The sequence below is a fragment of the Chanodichthys erythropterus genome, chromosome 19 (assembly GCF_024489055.1).
Source record: "Chanodichthys erythropterus isolate Z2021 chromosome 19, ASM2448905v1, whole genome shotgun sequence".
NCBI classification, from domain to species: domain Eukaryota; kingdom Metazoa; phylum Chordata; class Actinopteri; order Cypriniformes; family Xenocyprididae; genus Chanodichthys; species Chanodichthys erythropterus.
In genome coordinates, this window is record NC_090239.1 from 3,137,932 (window position 1) to 3,162,195 (window position 24,264).

Below are 24,264 nucleotides of genomic sequence, written 5' to 3' on the forward strand. Positions count from 1 at the left end.
GTTTAAATAATTGTGCTGTGCATGTCATTTTAGTGTGTTAGCAATTGGAAAAAACTGTAATGAAATCAGATTACGAGAAATTTCAAGCCACATTATCCAAGACAACACCTTATTCAACAACATTCAACGAGTTAGTCTGTCCACATTGGCTCGCATTCTCAAGCGAAACCAAATCAGAATGAAACAACTTTATAAGGTGCCGTTTGAGAGAAACTCTCAAAGAAACAAAGAGTTCAGACGAGCATATGTGGATGTAAGTACTATATTGACTGCAGTACACCACACACAACATTGTTTCCCAGTGTACTGGATAACACCATATTGAGTGATTTTTGTTCTTTGTTTTCAGGGAGTACTGGAAATGGATGCTCATGCAATCCCACATGAGTTCATCTTTATAGATGAGGCTGGGTTCAACCTAGCAAAGACCAGAAGAAGAGGGAGAAACCTCATTGGCCACAGAGCCATTATAGATGTTCCTGGCCAACGTGGTGGGAACATCACAATGTGCGCTGCCATCTCCAATATGCATGGTGTCCTCCACCATCATGCCAAACTTGGACCATACAACACAGCCCATATTCTCACATTTCTGGACAGACTTCACAACATTCTCATACCACCAGAGCGTATGAATGATGCAGACCATCAAAGAAACCGGTACGTTGTAGTATGGGACAACGTGAGCTTTCATCGTGCAGCCCCAGTCCAAAACTGGTTTGCTGACCACCCAACATTTCTCGTGCAATACCTCCCACCATACTCACCATTTCTGAACCCCATAGAAGAATTCTTTTCGGCATGGCGGTGGAAGGTATACGACCGGCAGCCCTTTGTGCGCATGCCTCTTGTGCAGGCCATGGAAGAGGCATGTGATGAGATTGATGTGGGTGCAATTCAGGGATGGATAAGGCACTCAAGGCGCTTCTTCCCTCGATGTCTGGCAAGGGAAGATATTGCCTGTGATGTTGACGAGGCGTTGTGGCCAGACCCGGCTGTGCGGCAAGATGCTGCCTAATTATTTTTCTTGCCTCTTTTTTTTACTGTAATATATTTTTTTTTCAGAAATTTTCTTTTTCAGTTTACTTTTTTTGTAAGAATATTTTTGTTCAGTCCCATGTAAATATATCTGCTGTGCTTATGTTGTACTGACTTGTTTACTGTAGTGAAGGAAAAAAAATAAAAATGTTGCAACAGCATGTGTGTGTATCTGCAAATATTTCTGTGCATGTGAACAATCTGATACATATTTTAGTATTATGGCAAAGCATACTAAAGATGGGGGTGCTTTTCATTATGCCCAACAGTGTGTAGGTGGTTAGGCAAAAATCTGGTAATATGAATGAAGTGTGTGCCATTTCATGCAAAAGTTTGATTTTGATAATGCTCTGTGTAGTTTCGGTTGCAGTGCTTCATTTTGCAGGATATATGAGGTATTTTGCAGTTTGGGTGTGTGGTTTTGTGAATTGTGTTAAGTGTTTTGATAAAACCAGACTAGTTTGAAAAATTGTGTGTTAGCAATTGGAAAAAACTGTAATTCAATGCCGAACAGCTGTGATATAGAATAATGTCCATGGAAAATGAGTGGTGGAAAACTCAAGCGAAAAAACACGATGAAAGTCCATTAAGTTGAAATTAAAAATGAGTGTGACAGTGAACATACCTGAAACATGCACAGCTCTGTGTGATATTTGAGCTTTTCTTTCACTTCTCTGAAACTCCACAGGCTCCTGTTTCTTTTTTGCAGGTCTGTTTTATTATTTCATCATCAATTATTCATGCCAAAACCATACAAGTGAATTTAAAACACTTGAGGGTTGTGATTTTATAAAAGGAGTTTCTAGAGGTCCTTTTCTCATGAGAATACGTGTGTATTTTTACGTGAAGTGTGGTTCTACCACACGTACATTTACTAACGTTTTCATACACACAAAAACGTACAACATTGACGTATTTATAGCACTAAAGCGTACAAATACTTACGTATTAGCAGCTTAAAAAACGTAAAACGTCTAACGTAAAGTGTGAATGTATATGAATTACCATGTATTAATATTAAAATCGTGGCTTTAGTGATTCAAATATGTTGTGTTCAATTGTCATTAACGTTACATAATGTTAAACGAGACTACACTTTGAAACCTTAAAATGAATAACATTTCCATAATCGTTTTGTAATATTTTGCTGTGCGATTTTTTTTTCCTATGCAGTGACTGACAATACAACCATAAGATACACCAAAGCACAACATAAATTAACAAATCACACCCATTTTATTTGTTTGCTGTACTCCATATCTTTAGAATCCACATGTTTGTGAGGAACAGATTCAAATTCAGCCCTTTATCTGTCGATCTTCACCTTCATTCTCAGCAACAGCGACCGTCACAGTCAAAGTCCGCGCACGTTATGATTCAAATTTAAAAAATAGCGCCAGTGCGCCTGCGCCACCCTTGAGAAGCGTTACGACATGGTTTACGGCACTGATATCGAACGCTCATTGGTTCTCACCTGCTTCGTCGCAGATTGCGATTTGCCGTGTTTCAGTGGATTGACATTTGAAATGAGTGCGCGGCGCGCCTTCACGGAGAGAAGACAGATTCATAATTTCACGGATTAATAAATTATATTCTGCTCTGTACCCTATAAAAACTATTACGTTACAGCCAGAGAAGACTGCGACTGGAACTCATCATCATTTTAACTTTTGGTAACGTTACCACTTTTGACATATTTGCAAAAAATAAATGATTGTGATTAACGTTACGCTTGTTTGTCTGTTTTTCATTTATTAATAGTATGTAGTTTTAAGAAATTGTTATGAGTAGGTTTAGGGGTAGGTGTACGATAAGTGGCTCAAAATATCGTTTTAATGTCATATTTTTACTAAAATTGTCATTTTCCTACACATTTCTGTCCATTATGATTTATTCTTTTAACATTATGTATAAAATGGGTAGGTTTAGGTTCGGGGTAGGGTGGGGTTTAGGGATATTACATTCATCTAAAAATGTTAAAAAGGGAACATTTATATATATTTTATACATATATTTTTATGACATGAAAGATTCGTAAATATTTTACGTTCTATTCGCAGTAAAAACGTAAGTATGTTTACGTTTTGGTGCCATAATTAGTTTTAGCACCATTCAAAACGTACAAATATGTACGTTTTGTGTCTTTTAAAGTTACGTATTAATAACTACGTATTAACAATGAGACCAGGCTGCCTTTTCAGGAAACACACCAGACTAGAGCCAGCTCGGATTGTGATTATCATTACTCACACTTACTCGTACTCATACATGATGCTAAGTGGGATGAAGAAATGGGAAAAGATGGGCGAGACATAGTCTTAAGTTATTAGCATTACTAAATATATTGATTCCAAAGTGATTTTTCATACAGTGAAAATCTCCTTAAAGCACCTCACTTGACTGTTTCACCTCACACAGTTTATTGACTCAATGTACACGTAGATGTGATGCAATCCAACCTGTTTACCTTTGATGAGGGAGAGATTGTGGATCTGGCAGGTTCTCTCATGTCACTGGTGTAAAAACCCTACAATATAAGGACATGATTTTACATGATTTACTACTACACTTCTGGGGGTTTTGGAAGTGATTCTTTGGAATCTTTAATTATTTTAAAAAGTCGCCAATTAGATTCCTGATGTTCCACGCCTTTCTTCACCCTTTTGAACCACACAGATCAAATCAATCTCAGTCTGATGGAGAACAGATAGACCTTCAGGCATCATGTGGTTTGAGAATCAGCCAACAAAAGATATGTAGAATTAGTACAAACAACTGTGGAGAATCTCACTGTCAAGTCTGATGTCTGATATTGAGTTTGTGGTTAAAAAAAAAGGTTAAATGCACTTTTCCAGAGAAACTCAGCACTGAACAAATCAAAAATATTTCAGTGATCGACAGCCGAAGAGGTTGTGGATCTAAGGTTTTGTTCTCAAAGTCAATTTCCAGACCCTTCACCCTCTCTGCTCCTCTCTGGTGGAAAGAGCTGCCAACCTCCAACTAAATATGATTATTGTTGGTTCTATGGAAAATGTCTTTTGTTCCTCTATTGTAAAATGCTTTGGACAAAAGTGTCTTCTAAATGAATGATTTTAATGTAATTTCATTGAATAATATATTTTTCGGTGGCTGATGCTTATATTGATATCTACAGACAACAATGTTTTAATATTGTGAACTGCACCTGTTTCAATCTTTTGTTTTGACTTTATTTTAGGTTAGCTAGGTGTTGAAGCACACTGGTGTCATTTGCCAGTATTTCAACATCTCACACTTTCATTTTCATTTTTATAGGTTTATTTTATTTTTAGCTCAACTAAGCTTTTATGCTTGAACTGGTTGCTTGTCCTGATGCCAAGAATTTGAGCCCATTGGGGAGGAACGAGTGGAAAAGTGTGGGTGAGTACTCCTACTACATTACAAAACAATGATTCCAATGCATGTTTATTACAGTGAAAGTCTCCCTAAAGCATCATGGGAAGCACCTCGCTCAAGGCACAACAGTTGTGGCTTCTATGGTTTGTAATGATGGAAAATATTAGACAAACTTTAATCATATTTTGACATGGTTTAACAACTGCATGTAGAGGTGATGCAATCTATTAAAAACCACTTTGTTTTTCAAAGCTTTCAAAAAAACCTTTCAGCTTTACTAAACAATTTGCCTTACAAAGAAAAAAAAAAAAAAAAAAATGGATTAAGCAACAACACGTCCGTGACCCCAAGAGGGGCATCATGCATAACCATTATGTCCAGTAAATTAATATACTTACATTAATTAACTTTTATTTGATAATATTTTATTTTTTAATTTGATAGCTAAACAGAAAGGGAACACTACGGAGCCCCTAAAGAGCACGCCTGATGGAAAAAAAATGGGATAGGAGATCATCTTTTGCGTTTCCTCGCAAATATATTTGCGTTCCCTTACAAAACCTGTTTTGAGCTCGGACAAACAGGCTGGCAGTAGTGTTTCAGTCAGCTCCATAATTTAATAATGCACACAAATAATGTGCAGCTCATAGAGTTTGAACTTGTTGGACTCAAATATAAAGAAATGCAGTCAGTGCTTAAGTCACGGAATTCAGTAAAGTTGCCAGTATATTCACAGACTCGGATCATAAAGTTTTTAAAACACAAACGCAGCTATTTTCAATCATAGTAACCTAGACAACGAATTACGACAACCCCATTTCCCTTCAAATGTGCTTTATAATTTATAGATTGGTCTCTAGGAGCAGGCGGCAGAGAGAAGTCTGAAGGGAGCGTCTGAAAAGTGCAAAACCCTTTTGCTCATTTTCTATTATAAAAAAAATACTCAATAACTGTAACACACTGTACTGTCACCAAATTCAGTACACATCACTGCTCTCCTGCTGGTTATAGGTACTACATCACTTAGTTTGGCAAGTAGCACATGAAGGCCTTGTTTACACAAATAATGTTGGTATGCAGCTTACATACAACAGCTTTTGCATGATAATTGCTTACTGAATTTGATGGCATTACAATTTATTTAATATTTTTACTAATAACAGAGAAGTTATTGATTTTGTTTCATAATAGCTAAATAATCATAAAAGTTATGTTTTTTTTTTAATCAAATTAAGTGTTGCCGTACAACCAGCAGGCGAGCAGTGCTGTATGAACTGAATTTGGTGACAGTACAGTGTGTTACAGTGAAGTTACTGAGTATTTTTCTTAATGTTAAATGAGCAAAAGGATTTTGGGTTTTCCACTTTTCAGACGGTCCCTTCTGACTGACCGCATTTCTTTATATTTGAATCATAAAAAAGTAATACATTTGAAATTGCATATTTGCATTGTTTTATTTTATTTTTAAATATATATCCTAATAGCATATAGCATGTGCCGAAAACAAAAAGTGGTGTTCCCGTCTCATTATGAAACACATAAATTATTCAGCCAAATTTTCATTTATAATTTAATTGGCAAAAAAAAAAAAAAAAAAAAATTTTTGACATTAACTTTTGGCAGTGGACACTTTTCTCTCTCCTCCTTGGTTATAGGAAAGTGGTTATTGGGATCATTTGCTGGAACGGAAGGTAAAGATAGAAAGAATAACACTTTGTTCCAGAAAATTGAAATATATGTTGTTGTTGTTGTTTTTTGTTTTTTTGTTTTTTTTTATTCCCTATATCGCATTTTTATAGGATGTAATGTATTTCTTATTGGATGAATCCACCCATGATAACATCTTTACATCAGTTACCCTGAAATAGTCCTAATAAAGCTCTGAGGAAAGCTTTTCTCCCTCCGCTGTAATTATCCATTAAACCGTAATAAGGGATTAGGAGTGAGGATACAAGAGGAAATGATCGAACACAGGAACAAATAGCCGTGCTAGCCAAAAATGAGACAGCAAAATAGTCTATAATTACCTGTGTGAGAGCATCATTCTGAAAGCGAAAGTTCAGTCGGTCGTTATATAGTGTCGCAATAGTAGACTAGCACACAGACTGGCATGAACTCAGACGGAGAAGACATACAGACCAGAGGTGAGAATAAAAACAACAAAAAAACCTATTTATATTTACTAATCCATAACCAGCCACAGGAAAATCTTCAACACATGCATGGTGTTTTTATATTATGTGTTTTACATATTTTGCAGATATTTCATAATGCCAATGAGTAGCTATAGAAAACCTTTTTGTTGGCAAAGTGTTTGTGACACATTTTTATTCTAGGAAAATGTATTTTTATGTTCAGTGAAGATAATGCAATAGATTTTTTTTTTTTTTTTCATCACGTTCAGTTTCTGTCTCGGCTCTGTAGATTTAGCAGCAATATTATCATGCATGGATTGAATTTGTTTCATTGTGTTCTCTCAGTGCTTTATTGTAAATCTTGTAGTTTTGTGGTTGTATTTTACACTCATGAGTCCCTTCAATCTCACCAAATGAATGCATGATTCATTATGTTGACATTTCTATTGAGCAGTAAATCATCTCTACAATTTAATCTCAAACACTTCCTTATTAGTTCTAGTTGGTTAAGTCTCACTTCTGATGCAAGTTTATGTCATTTTTTACTTTTTTTTCTATTGCAGAATCAAAACCATGAATGCTGTAAAATCTGTGCAACTGTTCCTTCTGGTTTGGACTGCTGTATGTCGAGCTGATGATGGTAAGAGAATAAACTTTCACTAGAAAGAGTGTGAGAGTTTTGAGGAGGGACTGAATATAAGATAAAGAGAAAAGGTCTAATCGTATAGGCATAGCCTACAACACAAGTGGCTCTTAAAACCCATTTGTAAGTGTGTCCAGTTCAGTGTTCAAGTGTTTATGGCTCTGAGAGACATCGTTCCAATAATTCAAACTTACATTTATTATGAAATCTGCTATTTTATGTGTTTATACACTATAACTCTTTTATGTAAAATTATGTGTTCATACAGATAAGCACAAAATCACAATTTTAACCAAGACTACAGGATCTTGTGTTTCTCAACTGACTCTGATGCTCATGATTACAAGAGACAGTCAAGATGTTCCATGCTGAGACTTTATATGTTGTTACTGAACATATAAGCTATAATCCTCCCATTACCAGATATTGAATCCTATTTAAACTATAATGTACAAAAACACATAATGCAGTGATTTTATTTATGAATATGTTCTCTAATGAAAGAGTCTCTATGTGTTTATTATATGACTGACATGGACGGAGACACAAGAAGTCTGGATGTGTTAAAAGTTTCACAAGATATATAAAAAACAGATCTTTATTATTGTTCAGTTGCTGTATTATATGACATACATTGTTATTTTTCAGATGTCTGCAGTATAAGCTGTGAGGATGTGACTGGAACTGTGGGTGAAGAAGTAACTTTCACCTGCAGCGTCTCTCAGAAGCGCCCTGAATGCTGCATTATAATGTATAAGTTTCAATACCCTGAGAAATATAAAAACTCAGAAATCTGTAGACAAGAGTTTCCTCTGGACCCCTGTGAACAGAGAAACAGCTTCACATGCAGATTCACTCCAACTACAGCAATGACTGGGAAATTCAGATTCTTTGTGCAAACAATGTGTGAGATGAAAAGAGCAGAATTCACTGTGGACATAACAGGTACAGTATATAATACTGTTGTTTATAATTTAATAAATGTTTTCATTTTTTTTTTCCCCTGTCTAATAACACTGATTTAAAATCTGTTAACAGAGTCCAGAAATACTGCAACTGACACTAAAGCTCTTTACAAAGGTATAATATATTTTATTCTAGTTATTGATTATTGAGCTCCAGGTTACTTATGGAACAGAAAACTGCTCTAATCTAATATTTATCATTTTAAAAATCACCTGTGAATAAATGATTTTAGAGTTTAGGGTCTAAGAAGGAAACTGATGTATCATCATGGTCTCACATCTCTCTAGATATTTCAGTCAGATTTTAGAGATGTTTAGATTTGGTCTCTCAGATTGTCAGCAGCAGAAGTGTTTCGTGAATCTGTGTGGAGAATCTGACTGTCTGATGTTTGATAGACTGAAGTTGAGTTTATGATTTAAACAATCAGTTAAACTGTTTAATTGCAACTTTTCAGACCCCAAAAATCTAGATCCTGGACCAGAGGCGGGTCCTAGATCAAATGGTACTGTCGTCCCTACAGTCGTGGGCTGTTTCATCATCCTCATCCTCATCATCACAATGACAATCATTTATAAAACTAAATCAAACTACACCAAACCTTGTGGATTCCAGAAGTGGAAGTTTTGGGTCCACAGACATGAAGAAGTAAACAGCAATTGTCCAGAAAATGTGATTAATAGCCCTGAATCAACAGTATGAAAGCATTGAGTTTTGTTTGACTCTAATGTGGATTAATGAAAGACACAAACTTTATAAGAGCACCTTAAACTATATTGGTACACATTATCTGTTATATCTCAAACTACTGAACTATATAACTCTGGTTTTAAGTTTTAAAACTCTATTGATTTCTGTGAAATAATGGTATATTATTGATCATTTAGATCCATCATGTATATATGTGTGTATATATGTGAACATTAAGAGGCAATGCAACAAAACCCAAACTGTGTTTGGCTTTGCTTTTTTTCTGACTTTCATGGAATGTCTATAACGAATGTCAACTTTCTATTTGGTAAGTTGTATTATTGCTTAAAGTGATTTTTTTTTCTTTTAATATTCCATATACCTGCAATTTTCTATGCTGTGAATGGTGTGGTTTTGCACAGTGTCCTTTTTTATTATCAAAATAAAAGAAAAAGAAAAATGGAATGAATAAACATGTGTGATGCTCTCTAAACATGAATATCTGGAAACTTTTTTATTATCACATGATGAGGGGTAAAATACCGTATACCTGTGAAACTAGCAAAGTGTGTGAAGAGTCGCTGTAGAGATTAACTGAATTTATGTTACATGAACTTATTGTGCAGTAAATCTTAAGATATTCATAGATTCATTTTGTGGGGGAGGGAAGAGATTTAAAGGTAGAATGATTTTAATATAAATTTATATCAACCTTGAGATTAGTTTTCATCTTAATTTAATTGTAAATGTTAATTGTGCATTCACTGATCAATAAGAGTTTTTCATTATCTGTACTGTAAGGAGGCTGATAGATGATATAATGCAGATATAAATAATATAAATTAATTACTTTAAAACCTATTTTACACCATATCTATTGAAAATAGATTATATAAATTATATAAATGTCAGATTTAAAAAAAAATATTTAACACAGAAATAGTGTACATTTAATGAATAATATATAAAATAATACATTATTATTTACAAAAGTAAAAATAAATATAACTTAAAGCTGCAAGCAGCGATGAAAGGGCCCTCGCACCCGGGCTAACCGCCACCCGTTGGCATCAGGAAAACAGTGAACAGTGGGTGTCATGGATGCAAGCGAGTAAATACAGGAGAAATATATTCAAGTCATTTCAACGTGCCACACTTCCGCTTTGACCGTAACCGAATATTGCCATGTAGATGTCCTAAGGCCAGGACTATTATCAAACATGTGAAGTTTGGAGCAGATCGGACATTGTATGCCTGAGTTACTAGAACTTCCTGTTTCTTGGCTTTAATCGCATACATTAGCACTTAGCCAAGTGTTTCATGATTTAACATATTTCTAGTATGTTTGGTACATCATGGCATATTAAAATGTTTTTCTGAGAGTGAACTAAAGTGTAAAGCATACCATTTCCTGTTGCCAGCAGGTGGCGCTATGACTAACTGAATATTGGCATATAGATGTCTTTAGGCCAGGACTCTTATCAAACATGTGAAGTTTGGAGCAGATTAGACATTGTATGCTTGAGTTACAACAACTTCATCATTCATGGCGAAACATCAGATTTTGTCAGGCTGCCACTGACACGCCCTTCAACAAAAACTCAAGATCTTTGCAATTAAATGTCGCTAAGGCCTTAGACTGACCATATATGATGTTGTTATCATTAAATGTCTTTGAGGAGTTAATCACAGTGTAAAACATGTCATTTCCTGTTGCTGGCAGGTGGCACTATGACTACAACTGAATATTGTCATATAGATGTCTTCAGGTCAGGACTCTAATAAAACTTGTGAAGTTTGGGGCAGATCCAACATCGTATGCCTGAGTTACAACAACTTCCTGTTTCATGGCAAAACATCAAACTTTGGCAGGCCGCTATGGCCACACCCTTCAGCGAAAATTCTAGATCTTCGCAATTTAACGTCACGAAGGCGTTTAGATTAGACTGACTAAATATGTTGTTGATCTGATCTAAGCTCTAGGAGGAGTTTGTTAAAGTACAACGTCTGGAAATGGCAAAAATGCACAAATTTTGTAAAGAAAATTCAAAATATCTGACTTCCTGTTGGTTTTCAGATTTCACTCCAGAATTTTCAGACTTTTTTGTAGGTATTAGGCTGTTAGTTGTGTGTACCAAATTTCATACTTGTACGTCAAACGTAGTGTCAGGGGCACTTTGTTGAAATTTTTTAGGTGGCGCTATCGAGCCATTTTGCCACACTTAATTCTGAAACCCATATCAGACGTAAATTTTCACCACTTCTGACGTATCTGCAAAGTTTCATGAGTTTTTGAGAATGTTTAGGCCCTCAAAAAAGTGATTCACCTTACATGGCGAAACATCAGACTTTGTCGGTCACCACGGACACGCCCTTCAACGAAAACTCAAGATCTTTGCAATTTAACATCTCAAAGGCCTTAAGATTAGACTGGCCATATATGATGTTGATCTGGTTCAATCTCTATGTGGAGTTAATCACAGTGTAAAACATGTCATTTCCTATTGCCCCCAGGTGGCGCTATGACTGTAACTGAATATTGTCATATAGATGTCTTCAGGTCAGGACTCTAATAAAACATGTGAAGTTTGGGGCAGATCAGACATTGTATGCCCGAGTTACAACAACTTCCTGTTTCATGGCGAAACATCGAACTTTGCCAGGCCGCCACGAACACGCCCTTCAGCGAAAACTCTAGATCTTCACAATTTAACATCTCAAAGGCCTTTAGATTAGACTGACCAAATATGATGTTGATCTGATTAAAGCTCTAGGAGGAGTTCGTTAAAGTACAACATGTGGAAATGGCAAAAACTGCCAAAATTTTGTAGAGAAAATTCAAAATATCTCACTTCCTGTTGGGTTTACAAACTTTGCACCAAGGGGCTTTTTTGTAGGTATTGGGCTGTTACATCTGTCTACCGAATTTCATAACTGTACGTGAAACGTAGCACGAAGGTCGCTTAATTGAAATTTTGTAGGTGGCGCTATCGAGCCATTTTGCCAAACCTAATTCTGAAACCCATATCAGATGTAAATTTTCACCACTTCTGATGCGTGTGCAAAGTTTCATGAGTTTTTGAGAATGTTTAGGCCCTCAAAAATGTGATTCATTTTGGAGAAGAAGAAGAATTGGCTGAGCAATTACAATAGGGTCCTCACACCATCGGTGCTCGGGCCCTAATAAATAAACATGTCATCAATAAGGTCATCAAATCTGTAATAAAATAATGATTAATTATTTTTAATTTGTGAACAACTGAAACATGCTCATCTTTGTGTAATATTCTAGCTTTTCTTTTCTTTCTCTTCTGTGAACCTGTACAGGCTCCTGTTTCCTTTCTCCAGGTCTGTTTCATCACCAATCAGACACAGCAGTGACTCAGTGTGTGATGTGCTGGACTAGAGGAACAATGATAGTATATGTGTGTCATGATCACCGTCTGTTCCTGTCAGTTCCCGGACTACATCTCCCATCATCCTCTCACCTGCACACACTTAACACTAATCACTAATCACCACACCCAGCTGCAGCTCATTACCAGGACTATAAAAGACTCTTACACACATCACCTCACTGCTAGGTCTTGTTTTCCCTGTGTGACATTTCCAAGCGTTGTTATTCTGTTTCCCTGTCTGTTCTGGTTCCTGTTGCTGATCCCTGTCTGGTTCTACAGTTCTGTGATTGTTAGCTGCCTGCCTTTTGACCTCTGCCTATTCTCTGACTACGATTCATAGACTGTAAAAAAAGATGGACGACGCGACGTCGCTTCCTTCCATTGTATTGAACTGAAGCCAAAATGGGCTGATGAATGGGCGCTGACACGTTACGCAATACGTCAAAAAAAAAAAAAAAAAAAGTTTGGAGCCTGGGCATGCGCAGAAGGAATCGTCAGTCGAGCCGGAGGCGGAGTCGCGATATCAAACTTCCGCCCAGACGACTGCGTCATCATTCATGTATTTTAAATAGACTATAAAAATTATACACACTTTAAAAGTCTACCTATAAAATAATAGGCTATTCTGTTTCTAGAGCAATAATATTTTTGAAACAGCAAATTCAGTAGATAAAATCAATATAATATGCCACTAGAAACAACTCTAAATCGTCAGAAACGGTCCTGCCATTTTAAATCAAGTTCAACTAACGTTACAGGAGATCGATTGCTGTAATTAGAGTAGCTATCATTAGTTTTGTCCTGCTAATTATTATTTTATACCCATAAAAATAAGTAAACTGCCAGATAACGATCACCTGCTTTTTCCCGACATGGTTAACATTAGGCGTGTTATCTTAACTAATAACATTTATTAATTAGCTTATAACGCCCACATTTGATGTTACAGAAAAAAAGTTCAGTGATCCGTCAGATCCTGTAGGTCGGTTAGTACAGTTTACTGCTGAACATCTTATTTTGTTGGTGTTAATGACAAAGAAATCGAAAATTAACAGTTAGTTAATACATCTTCAATCTCCCCTCAAAGCTCCGACAGTCCTCAGACAAGCTGTCAATCAACTTCGAATCATGACGACACGCCCCGTTTTTATAGAATCAAATTGCTAGCTAAAATCTAAATCATCACAAAAACGAACAATTGAATATATATCAGTGTGATAACAACTACCTTAAATGACCAAAACCATCTTTCAGAAAGTTTTATTTGAAGCAGAATTTATTTTTAAGTTTTCACTGAAGTCTCATTCGACTGCATAGAGAGGGCGGTGTTTATGACCTGTACTGCATCCAGCCTCCAGGGGGCGATCAAAGAGCCCGTGGCTTCACTTTTCAGAACGTATGAGACACACCCGCTACGATTCTGCCTGTCTCTGATGTTCCTGTTCGCCCCGTTTGACCATGCCTGTACGACCACGCTCAACATTTAATAAAGCTTTGCATGTGGATCGTACTCTGAGTCCCGCCTACGTTACAATGTGAATGAAATTAATCATATTTATTAATATAAGTTTTTTAAATGCACTCTTAAAAGAAAAGGTTCTATTTGGAACATTTAAGGGTCAGGCGCTTCATATATAGAACTGTTTAGGAGGGGTTCCCATGGGATATTTATATATCAAACCTTTTTGGCATAAAGGGTTCTTTAAAACTGAGTCAAAATCCCAGTTTTACAGAACCTCACTGAACCTTTCTTTCTGAGTGAGTGTGTCAGATGAAGTGAAATGAAATACAGATGTTCGCTATTAGCATTTTATTCAGGAAACTGATAAGGTGATTGCATAAGTGTGTGTGTGTGTGTGTGTGTGTGTGTGTGTGTGTGTGTGTGTTATATAAACCTTTGCGGGGCTTTGTTTTGACTCACTATCACTGTACAGCTGTTGTAGTTCTAAGATTCTTCAACAATTCCCTGTTGTGGAAAAAATAATACCGCAATTTTTAGACTCCATTTTATTAGTGTTACCAAGCTCTGCAGTGTTTCACTTCCATACTGGCAAGCTTTTTGTGAAGCAGAAATAATCTGTTTTTCATTATGACCTGGCCAGCTGCATAAATGTGTCCCAGTCTTACTCAAAGACGTCTGAGAGAATTTTTGTACCACTGCACTATGTGTGGTTTTTGTGTAAATCCAATTATAGCCTATAAGTATTTCTGTAGGTTATATATTTATATATTTCTTTGTTTTATACTTTTATATGCCCATGCTTGTTCATATATGTTTACATACAGGTGATATAGCACTGTCGTGGTCCTGTGAGGCATGACTTTTCATTCCTTTGTATGTCCCTACATGAATTTGAACTTTTTATTTCCTTGTGTCGCACACAAAAGAATCATCCTGAGGGTGAAGACATTCAGAATAGACAATGACCTTACATTAATCTTTAACCACTTAGTTGTTCACATGCTATAAATGCTTTAAAACCTAAAAAACAACACATGTGGAATTTCTTGAAAAAACAGCAGAAATCTGTGTTAGATTAAGAAGTTCAAATAAGAAAAACAATGGCAAATCAATTAAAACCATGTTTGAAGTCTTGCATAAAGTTCAGCACTTCTACTGTGAGAAAATGAGTTTCGTATCATTTTTGACATGTGGTCACAGCTCATTTTAAACACGAGGGAATAAGAACATTAGTTTTATTATTGTTTGAGCAGATTAAATCTGCACAAAAATGAAACTCGTTTTATGATGTGTATCAAATTAGCACATTATCTGATTATCATCTTAAAACACTGAATGCTTGCATTGTGTATTTAGTTTTTGCATAAGTACTTTCGGTATCTTGTCATGTTTGTCATCAGCACTTTCTGTCAGCTCTGCAAGAAAATAAACTTGCTAGTTCAACATATTCTGGCTCTGTTCCAAACACTTGCAGCTTCACATGGCAATAGATTTTAATCGATTTTGCTGAGTAAACAAGATATACTCTAAAGCCCAAAGTATACTTCACTTTTTACGAGTAGGTAAGGGTCAGCGTACAGCATTTTTGTAACCATGCGTACTTTGTTGTACAAGTCAAATGAAGTATACTTTGCAAGGCTCTGCTTTGACTGCCAGCATATACGTGTAGATACTTTCTGATATTTAAACGCTTGTCATCCTTGGAAATTAACAATGGAAATCCGATGGCTCAGTGAAGCCTCCATTGCCAGCAATATCATTTCCTTTTTCAATGCCCAGAAAGCTATTAAAATCATATTTAAAACAGTTAATGTGGCTACAGTGGTTCAAACTTAATGTTGTGAAGCGACGAGAATACTTTTTGTGCTGCAAAAATAGTGACTTTATTCAACAATACCTATGGCCAGTTTCAAAACACTGCTTCATGAAGCTTCAAAGCTTTACAAAGTGTGTGTCAAGCTGCCACTGAACTACTGAAATTTCGAAACACTTATGATGTAGCAAAGCCTCATTTGCTGAAATCACATGATTTTGGCGCTCTGAGATTCGAAAAACAAAAGATTCGTTAAGTTTCGAAGCTTCAATATATGGCTGACTTAAAATGAACCCAAAATAGATTGGAAATTAAAAATCAAACACATAATTACTAGAGGCAACAATAATAATCAAAAGGCGAACATTTAATAAGCAATTTAAAAAATGTTCATTTATTAAAGATCTTAATAAATGTTAATTCCCAGCCTATTTTGGGTTCACATTAAGTGAGCAATGTAGTAATTCTTAAATAGTTGAGTTAAATAAAAACTACCCAGCAGATTGGGTTAAAACAACTATTTTTAACCCAACTTAGGTAGTTTTTAACCCATGTTTCTTTTGATGTATTGCATTTAATTACAAATGTCTGTGGTTTATGTCTAAACTGGTTCCCCACGTCTTATATTCTTAAAGACATTCTTTTACCCTTAACAAAAAAAAAAGGTAAAATATCGACATCTCTATGAATTAAAATACATTATAAATTTAACTTAGGCTCAACCCACACTTAAAAATTCCAAAAGAGGGATTTTGCAGCAAACCGTTTTTGGTTCCCCAAAGAACATTTCAGTGAAAGCTGTTCTTAAAAGAACTATTTTTTCTTAGTTTTTTCTCATTGGCTTTGGCACATTTCTCAAAATTGTCCTGTAACTTGCTCACAGTCCTGTTCATCTCTGAAAAGTAAATAATGATGTCAATGAAACAGGAGCTCTGGTGCTGGAGCAGGAATGTGGAATGGAACATGTTCTTGGAATGGAGCAGGAACATGGAATGGAGGTTGATCTTGGATTTAAGCAGGATCTTGGAATGACTCCATACAGAGATGAACAGATTCCCTTCATGAGTAGTTTCTCAACAATGGTGAGTCCACTAATTTGTTGCCCTGATAGTCTAGATATTCTTAAGGCTATCATCCAGATTTGAGATTATTTTGATGGGCTGTCACCCAAATGGAGCCCAGAAACATTTGTCCATTGGCTCCACATGGGCCGCATGTATGTTAGCCCATAGAGGCACATGATGGGTCCAGAGTAGGCCCATTTAGATGTTCACTATATGGGCTCACTTGGGTCCCAAATGGGTGCTAATAATGGGGCCGAGCTGGGCTACTCACAAAAACCTTATGGGACCCACACGGGTGACTGGTCCCACAAATGGCCCCATTATGTTTTGTTTTTGTTTTTTGTGGGTGAAAATTGGGCCCCATTTATTAATTAAAGGGGGGGGTCTAATGCTATTTCATGCTTATTTACACTGTTAAAGAGTTGCATTCTCATGCTAAACATGGCCAAACAAAAATAACAACTTTATTCAACAATTTAAAATATGTTGTTATATGTAGTGAATTCAGAGCAGGCTTCCTTGTTTACATCCGAATGCCAGCTCATTATTGGCCGGATCCCGTGTCAGCATCACATGCATGCGTCATGCTGCTCATGTGTTCAGCTTCACCCAATACCAAGCCAGCATTTGGACATCAGCAAGGAAGCCTGCACTGAGTTCACTACGTATGACAACAGTTCAAATTGCTGAAAAAAGTCGTTATTTTTGTTTTGTTTTTTTGCGCACAAAAAGTATTTTTGTCGCTTCATAACATTATGGTTGAACCACTGTAGTCACGTTGGCTATTTTAACCATGTTTTCCTCTGATGTTGCTGCTTATGTGTGGATCGGATACCCTCAGATTTCATCAAAAATATCTTAATTTGTGTTCTGAAGATGAATGAAGGTCTTACAGGTGTGGAACGACATGAGTAATAAATGAGAGAAATTTCATTTTTGGGTGAACTAACCCTTTAAAGGTGCCCAAGAATGCTTTTTCACAAAATGTAATATAGATCTAAGGTGTCTCCTGAATGTGTCTGTGAAGTTTCAGCTCAAAATACCCCATAGATTTTTTTAAATTAATTTTTTTTAACTGCCTATTTTGGGGCATCATTAACTATACACTGATTTTTTTCAGCGCGCCGCCCCTTTAAATCGCGTGCTCCCTGCCTCACGAGCTCTCGACTATATTACAGCCCGTTTACAAAGTTCACACAGCTATATCACCCTCAAATGGAGATGTTCGTCATGCATGCTGTGTGCATACATCGGATCATGCGAGTATAGTATTTTTTTTAATGTTTACATTTGATTCTCTATGAGTTTGAGGCTATACTCCGTGGCTAACGGCTAATGCTACACTGTTGGAGAGATTTATAAAGAATGAAGTTGTGTTTATGAATTATACAGACTGCAAGTGTTTAATAATGAAAATAGCGACGGCTCTTGTCTCTGTGAATACAGTAAGAAACGATGGTAACTTTAACCACATTTAACAGTACATTAGCAACATGCTAACGAAACATTTAGAAAGACAATTTACAAATATCACTAAAAATATCATGTTATCATGGATCATGTCAGTTATTATCGCTCCATCTGCCATTTTTCGCTGTTGTTCTTGCTTGCTTACCTAGTCTGATGATTCAGCTGAGCACAGATCCAGACGTTAATACTGACTTTCCTTGTCTAATGCTTGAACATGGGCTGGCATATGCAAATATTGTGGTCATACATATTAATGAACCCGACTGTTACGTAACAGTCGGTGTTATGTTGAGATCCGCGTGTTTTCCGGAAGTCTTTTAAATAAATGAGATTTACATAAGAAAGAGGAAGCAATGGGGTTTGAAACTCAATGTATGTCTTTTCCATGTACTGAACTCTTGTTATTCAACTATGCCAAAATAAATTAAATTTTTCATTCGAGGGCACCTTTAATGTGAGAATGGCAGAAACTGTGTGTGTTATGTAATTCCAAATAATGAGTTACTTTGCAAAATTCACGTTCAAACCACCTGTACCTGACCAAACAAAGAATCCCAAAAATCAGCTGATTTTATGTGGTCCTTTTAAATTACATGATAAAATATTTCATCTGTAAAGAAAATGACTTCAACTCGAAATGTGTAAATCATTGTAAATCATGGGCTCTTATTCCTCGGCATGTACAGACTCCTCAGCTTCAAACCTAAAGAGTAAAAAAAGAAAAGACATAGAATGAGTAATATTCGGCTGGTCAAATGTGCAAACAGCATAAAGCACTTATTCTAATGCAGTGGTTCTTAATCCTGGTCCTGGTCACCCACTCTGCACATTGTGTATGTTTCCCCTATTTAACACAAATTGAACTCAATTTAGTGTGTCATATAAGAGAGACATACAAAACTTGTTAGTTAACTGACAATCATCTTAGCTCATGGGGAAGGTGATGCAAGTGATTTTCTTTTTGAGCACATTTTTTGCAGATGCATGTAAATGCAGCCCAAATGGGACCCTCAAATAAGCAATAATGGGTAACCTAACTGGGCCCCATGACTTTATCCAAGCTGGGGACCACATTCAGTCCATTAAAGTGTACATTCTGACCCCATGCCCAGATTATGACCATATAACCCATATAAAACCCATGTGTGACCCACATAGACATGTTGGCTAAGTGAGGATGAACAGCTAAACAAAAAGACTATTCACTAGGTTACCAAGGAAACTTTGCATAACTTAGACAAACAGGCAACAGAACTGATTTACATTCTTTGGACATTAATTGTGCAGCATCAGGGCAAAACAGCCTCTGAATGTGACAGGATTGCAAATGTTTTGCTGTTTTGTGGTGCTCTGCAATCTGTTTGAATAACATTAGACTTCAATTTTATTCAGTCCAGTGCTTTTAATTATAATTAAGATGTTTAAGAGTTAATGTCATTCTTTTATTGCAGAAGCAAAACCATGGAGGTTGTAAATGCTGTGAAGATGATCATACATGGTTTGGATCTTTATTAAACTTATATGAACTCTGCCTAAGAAAATTATTCTCAGAAATGCTTCAATTCTCTAATGTATTTATGTGTGGGACGTTTGTGAAGCTGTAGCTGCAGTGTGAAACTATGCGAATGACTGCAATTTTTTTTTTTTTTTTTTGACAGAACACAAGCTTAAAGGGTTAGTTCACCCAAAAATGAATATTCTGTCATTTATTACTCACCCTCATGCCGTTCTACACCCGTAAGACCTTCATTAATCTCTGGAAAGTAAATTAAGATATTTTTGATGAAATCTGATGGCTCAGTGAGGCCTGCATAGCCAGCAATGACATTTCCTCTCTCAAGATCCATTAATGTACTAAAAACATATTTAAATCAGTTCATGTGAGTACAGTGGTTCAATATTAATATTATAAAGCGACTATAATATTTTTGGTGTGCCAAAAAACAAACAAAATAACGACGTAATTAGTGATGGCCGATTTCAAAACACTGCTTCAGGAAGCTTTAGAGCATAATGAATCTTGTGAGTCGAATCAGCAGAAAATTAAGTGATTTACGCAGTTTGGCGGTTGGACACACGATCCGAATCATGATTTGACACACTGATTCATTTGTGCTCCGAATCTTCCAGAAGCAGTGTTTTGAAATCACCCATCACTAAATAAGTCGTTATTTAGTTTTTTGCTTTTTTGGTGCACCAAACATATTCTCATTGCTTTATAATATTAATATTGAACCACTGTACTCACATGAACTGATTTAAATATGTTTTTAGTACATTAATGGATCTTGAGAGAGGAAATGTCATTGCTGGCTATGCAGGCCTCACTGAGCCATCGGATTTCATCAGAAATATCTTAATTTATGTTCTGAAGATGAACGAAGGTCGTACGGGTGTTAAACCACATGAGGGTGAGTTATTAATGACAGATTTTTTTTTTTGGGGGGGGGGTGAACTAGCCCTTTTAACTCTTACTTGCAGTGCCTCATGGTACTGCGTTAAAAAAAATCAATGATGCAGTAAATGGTACTTTAGGATGCTGGGAATTAAATTCCTACGAGAGACCAACATCATGTGTTTTGCAAACATGACAGCAACATTTATATTATGTTTCCAAGCAAGTGGAATGAAAACAACAAAATTCACTTTCACCATAACAGGTGGTTTTATTTATTGTCCATCAAATGTTTTCTATAAACATCAGACACTGTTTATAAATTGTGTGCCTGTATGAATAAAATCTGTTTACAGAGGAACAGCCTGCTGTTAAAGATCATTACAGATGCTGTTCAGCAAGGTATTGTTTAACATTGTTTATCATTTGACTTTAGTTTACTCTTCCAGATTACTAAAGAAAGCTACTCTTCAACCTCTTGTCAGCATATTTGTAACTCCATATCATGATTTCAGGAGTTAAAGTCCAAAGATTGTAGACATATCTAATCTTTAACAGAATTACAATATAAAGTGAATATCAGGCATAACATGAGCACTGACAGATGAAGTCAATAACACTGATTGATAACACTTTAGAATACTGATCCTTCATTAATAAATAACTACACAGGAACTAATGAGTAATGCAATATTAACACTATAGTAACTACTATTAACTAATCAGTAACTACTGTTTTTTTCATTCCTCCCAGAGAACTACTAAGAACGACTATATACAGGTTCATAATTAACATGAATGATAAATAATGTATAATTAATTTTAAAGTGAAGATCATGGTAATCCACTATTACTTCAGAAGGAATTACTGTACAAAACTGTACAAAAACCTCAAAGGTTTACAATGACTTCAGTAGTTACTAGAGAGTTATCCTGTTTTTCACTTTAAAATACTGATCCAGATAATTAGTAGTTCCTTCCGAAGGATTTGGTAATACTTCAGTCATTACCTGTATATAGTAGTTCTTCTGGGAGGAATGAAAAAACAGTAGTTACTGATTGGCTAATAGTGAACTACCACCTTCAACTGAGCACTATTACTTACTAATTCATTCATCAGAGTTTCTTGTTAGTTAACTAGAATGTTAATAATGCATTACTCATTTGTTCCTGTGTAGTTACAGGACTTAAAGGATCTGCTGCTAACATCTTGGTGCAGATATACCACAGCACACCTTCAGGGGTCTAGAGGAGTCCATGACGAGTAAGGGCTGTTTTGGCAGAAAAAGGAGGACCAACACAATATTAGTGTTATGAGTGATCGGTGTATGTTGTTTACATGATTTCAACCATGTCATAACAGAGACTGAATTCACTTACAGAAATTACAGACTATTTTTATTTATTTTGTTGTGTCAAAAATGAAAAGCAAATCCAACTGAATCTGAAATCGCTATCATAAATGCTTCATCATCATAATGTTAGTCATTTACAAGAAATGCAATTGCACAAACCCTTGTGGTTTTCAGAGGGGCTATAAAACAGCGGATTCAGACAAAGGTAATGATGACAACAACAGTAAATCGTCATAAAGAGCCTCTCAACAACATGACAATTGTGGCAATTGTTTCACATCCATAAGTTGGTGTGTCTCAGAAGTCAACAATTAACCAAATGAATGAAAGCATGTACAGAGGAAACATATGCAACATATCTATGGTACAGGGCCTACTAGTTCTAAGCTATATGTTCTATATTGATTTCTGTGAAATAACAATGTTATTGTGTACAGTACTTTATAATTATCTTCTTTCTTTTTTTTCATTTTCTGTATATTCAAACAATTTTTCAACATTTCACTGTTGCAATATAGTTGTATAAATTCTCACAAGAATGTATGAGAGTTAAATGGAAGTGTGGGAAGGAAAAAAAGAGAATGAGTGATTGAAATGCAGAGATACTTTAAAATGAATCTAGGGTGTTTCTTTGAATTAACACCACATGTGCTTCTATTCCTGTGCCCTTTGTTCCTGCTTCTCACAGTTACTGATGTGGTTTCGTTATTGATTGCTCCAACAATTATGTCATAGTTTCCTTTGTTGGCTAGATGTGAGTATTTTAATATCCAGTTGACTTAAGTTTCAGTAAGTTCATTTTCCTATGGTCTATGCTGTTGCTTAGCTGCTGGATTAGTTTGTCCCATTGTGATTTCACCAATTTTTCTAGTTTCAGATTACCTTCTTTGCTTTATTTCTGTCTGCAGTTTGGATCTGCCTCTTAGAGAAGGACTTAAGAGAAGATTATGGATCATTGCATTCCCACAAGAAAGTGCACTGAGTTCCCTCTTTTGGACTGGCTAAAATTAAATGAAGAAGTGAAACGAATAGTTCCCGTTTCCTCATGAGGATTTTGATTTCGCCAAGTATAACATCTGTTGATCCATTCAAAAACATTCCATTCAACCCATTAGATTTAAAGGGTTCATGAACGGCGTAGTTTTATTGTTTTATCCACCTGTTTCCGGGGGGCGCTACTGTAAGAGATGGGTACAACTTCCGGTGAGGCGGCGGAAGCAGCATACCAATGGTATTTTGTGTGCTAATTAGCGAAGAGGCTAAGTGTTTTTTGGATCATTGTTTACTTTGTAAAGTTGCAAATCTTTATGAGAGATGTCGTTACGATGTTCAGGGACAACATCTCAGTTTACTACATTATTATCACAATACAATAAACAGTTTTCGTGCCCTTAATTGCTCTTTACTTTACTGACCTTCCACAAAAGTGCTGCTGCATGACTAGAGCATCCAGACCCTGCAATACATGAACAACCCGCTGTCTGTACTTCCCGTCACTGATGCACCAAGCCATATGATGTGATATTTTACTCCTAACGTATCGTGCGTGCCAGAGCCAGTCGCGTTTCCACTGTCATATATGCGATGCTAAAGGCTACTTATGATAACCATTGCGACAATAAATACACACGTTTATGGAAAATATCAGAGACTGATTGAGGAACGAAGACAATTCTTATGTGATTATAATCGTGTATTTATTTGGTTTAATGTTTTATCAATCTGTCTCTTCCCTGTGCCTGTTGATTCCTGACAAATGCATATCTTTCACAGATTCACACACTCCGGTTAACTCGTATAACTCATAACTCCTGTTGTCTTCTCATGAGCTCCCTCTGTTGCTCGGATCAGGATAGACAGAGAGATCCCGCAAACATCCTCGGATAGCAATCATCGCATAATTTAGAGGAAAATAAATAGAAATGCTCAGAAAAGTGATGTAAACATAGTACGTTATCAATATATTTCTAAATATGTAAGCCTTTGGATTTAAAAGCCTTAGTGGAGTTGTTTTTGAATAGGTCTGTGTTTTCTTTTTATGTCAATATAAATATCAGTTAGATTTAGCATGATTGATGTGCACTCCTGACAAATTAATACATTACTATTACTGTAACATTTTTTTATTGTAAAACAAACATTCAAATATTGCTGCTGGAATCTTAAATCTTTAAGTAAAAAACAAACGTTCGCATGTTTGGATCATTAAATCTTGAATGACTGTCAACTGTTGAATGAATGAGTGTCACGTCCAGCTTGTTTACTTCGAACCGGAAGACGCTCCCACGTTTGACGCAAGGCCTCATGGGGCGTTGGAAACTTGTGGGTAATGTTTCCTGGGGTGCACTTATAATGTTAGTATGCTTTTTACATCTAAAATGTTCATAATTCATGAATAACAGGCATTTTTCCTACCCTGATTTTAGCCTTTGATTTGAACGCTTCATTTTAAGGGGCGTGTCT

The 24,264-nt window shown here is 36.1% G+C and overlaps 1 protein-coding gene across 1 annotated transcript; it reads left to right on the forward strand.

Moving 5' to 3' along the window:
- Positions 1-6,493: 6,493 nt before the first annotated feature.
- On the forward strand, positions 6,494-9,316 carry LOC137008080 (uncharacterized). The gene is made up of 5 exons (XM_067369904.1): positions 6,494-6,557; positions 7,112-7,188; positions 7,840-8,136; positions 8,230-8,271; positions 8,612-9,316. Exons 2-5 carry the CDS (start codon positions 7,122-7,124, stop codon positions 8,854-8,856), a joined length of 651 nt encoding a protein of 216 aa, XP_067226005.1. The 5' UTR covers positions 6,494-6,557; positions 7,112-7,121; the 3' UTR covers positions 8,857-9,316.
- The last annotated feature ends 14,948 nt before the right edge of the window (positions 9,317-24,264 follow it).

Bases quoted from the DNA above. Each gene is read 5' to 3' on its own strand.
- LOC137008080 (XM_067369904.1), top strand. From the start codon at position 7,122: ATGAATGCTGTAAAATCTGTGCAACTGTTCCTTCTGGTTTGGACTGCT. The intron at 8,137-8,229 runs GTACAGTATATA...ATCTGTTAACAG, and splicing joins ATTCACTGTGGACATAACAG to AGTCCAGAAATACTGCAACT. The intron at 8,272-8,611 runs GTATAATATATT...GCAACTTTTCAG, and splicing joins CACTAAAGCTCTTTACAAAG to ACCCCAAAAATCTAGATCCT.